At 37.8% G+C, this 695-nt stretch overlaps 1 protein-coding gene across 1 annotated transcript; it reads left to right on the forward strand.

The window, feature by feature from the left end:
• Nucleotides 1-3: 3 nt before the first annotated feature.
• Nucleotides 4-384, forward strand: LOC119644249 (tubulin beta chain-like; the record flags this gene model as incomplete). Its single annotated transcript, XM_038043782.1, has 1 exon — nucleotides 4-384. A coding segment is annotated over one exon (381 nt), but the record flags the coding sequence as incomplete, so codon positions are not given.
• Nucleotides 385-695: the final 311 nt, after the last annotated feature.

A 695-nucleotide genomic window follows, 5' to 3' on the forward strand; every position in this document is an offset into this window, starting at 1 on the left:
CGTATGTCGATGAAGGAGGTCGATGAACAAATGCTAAATATACAACAGAAAAATAGCAGTTTCTTCGTAGAGTGGATACCCAGCAACTGCAAGACGGCTGTATGTGATATACCACCACGTGGGCTCAAAATGTCTGCCACTTTCATAGGCAACACTACTGCCATTCAAGAATTATTCAAACGTATGTCTGAACAGTTTACGGCCATGTTTAGGCGTAAAGCTTTCTTGCATTGGTATACCGGTGAAGGAATGGATGAAATGGAATTCACCGAAGCCGAAAGCAGTATGAACGATTTGGTATCCGAATACCAGCAATATCAAGAGGCCACCGCGGAGGAGGAAGGTGAATTCGACGAGGACGAGGAGGGCGGAGCCGATGAGTAAAGGCCCACATAGCGCTCATCTTAAAGCTTTTAACCTTTTTTAATGCACAATTCTATCGTATATTTCTACGCGAATAGTTTCCTAAGTAGGCACGTTCTTTATATCTGATAGCCGTGTGGTCATGTATATATTATACATTGTGCACATTTGCACGCGAAGTGCATTTTATGTTATACATTACATTTATATTTTATAACTTATATATTATATATATTATAATAAAGCTTAATAAAAGCATTATTTAAAAAAAAAAACAAAAAATGTACAAAAATTTAAAATACCAAGAGTGCCCATTCTTAGTGATGGTACGT

The sequence above is a fragment of the Glossina fuscipes genome, unplaced genomic scaffold (genome assembly GCF_014805625.2).
Source record: "Glossina fuscipes isolate IAEA_lab_2018 unplaced genomic scaffold, Yale_Gfus_2 102582, whole genome shotgun sequence".
In the NCBI taxonomy this organism is placed as follows: Eukaryota; Metazoa; Arthropoda; class Insecta; order Diptera; family Glossinidae; genus Glossina; species Glossina fuscipes.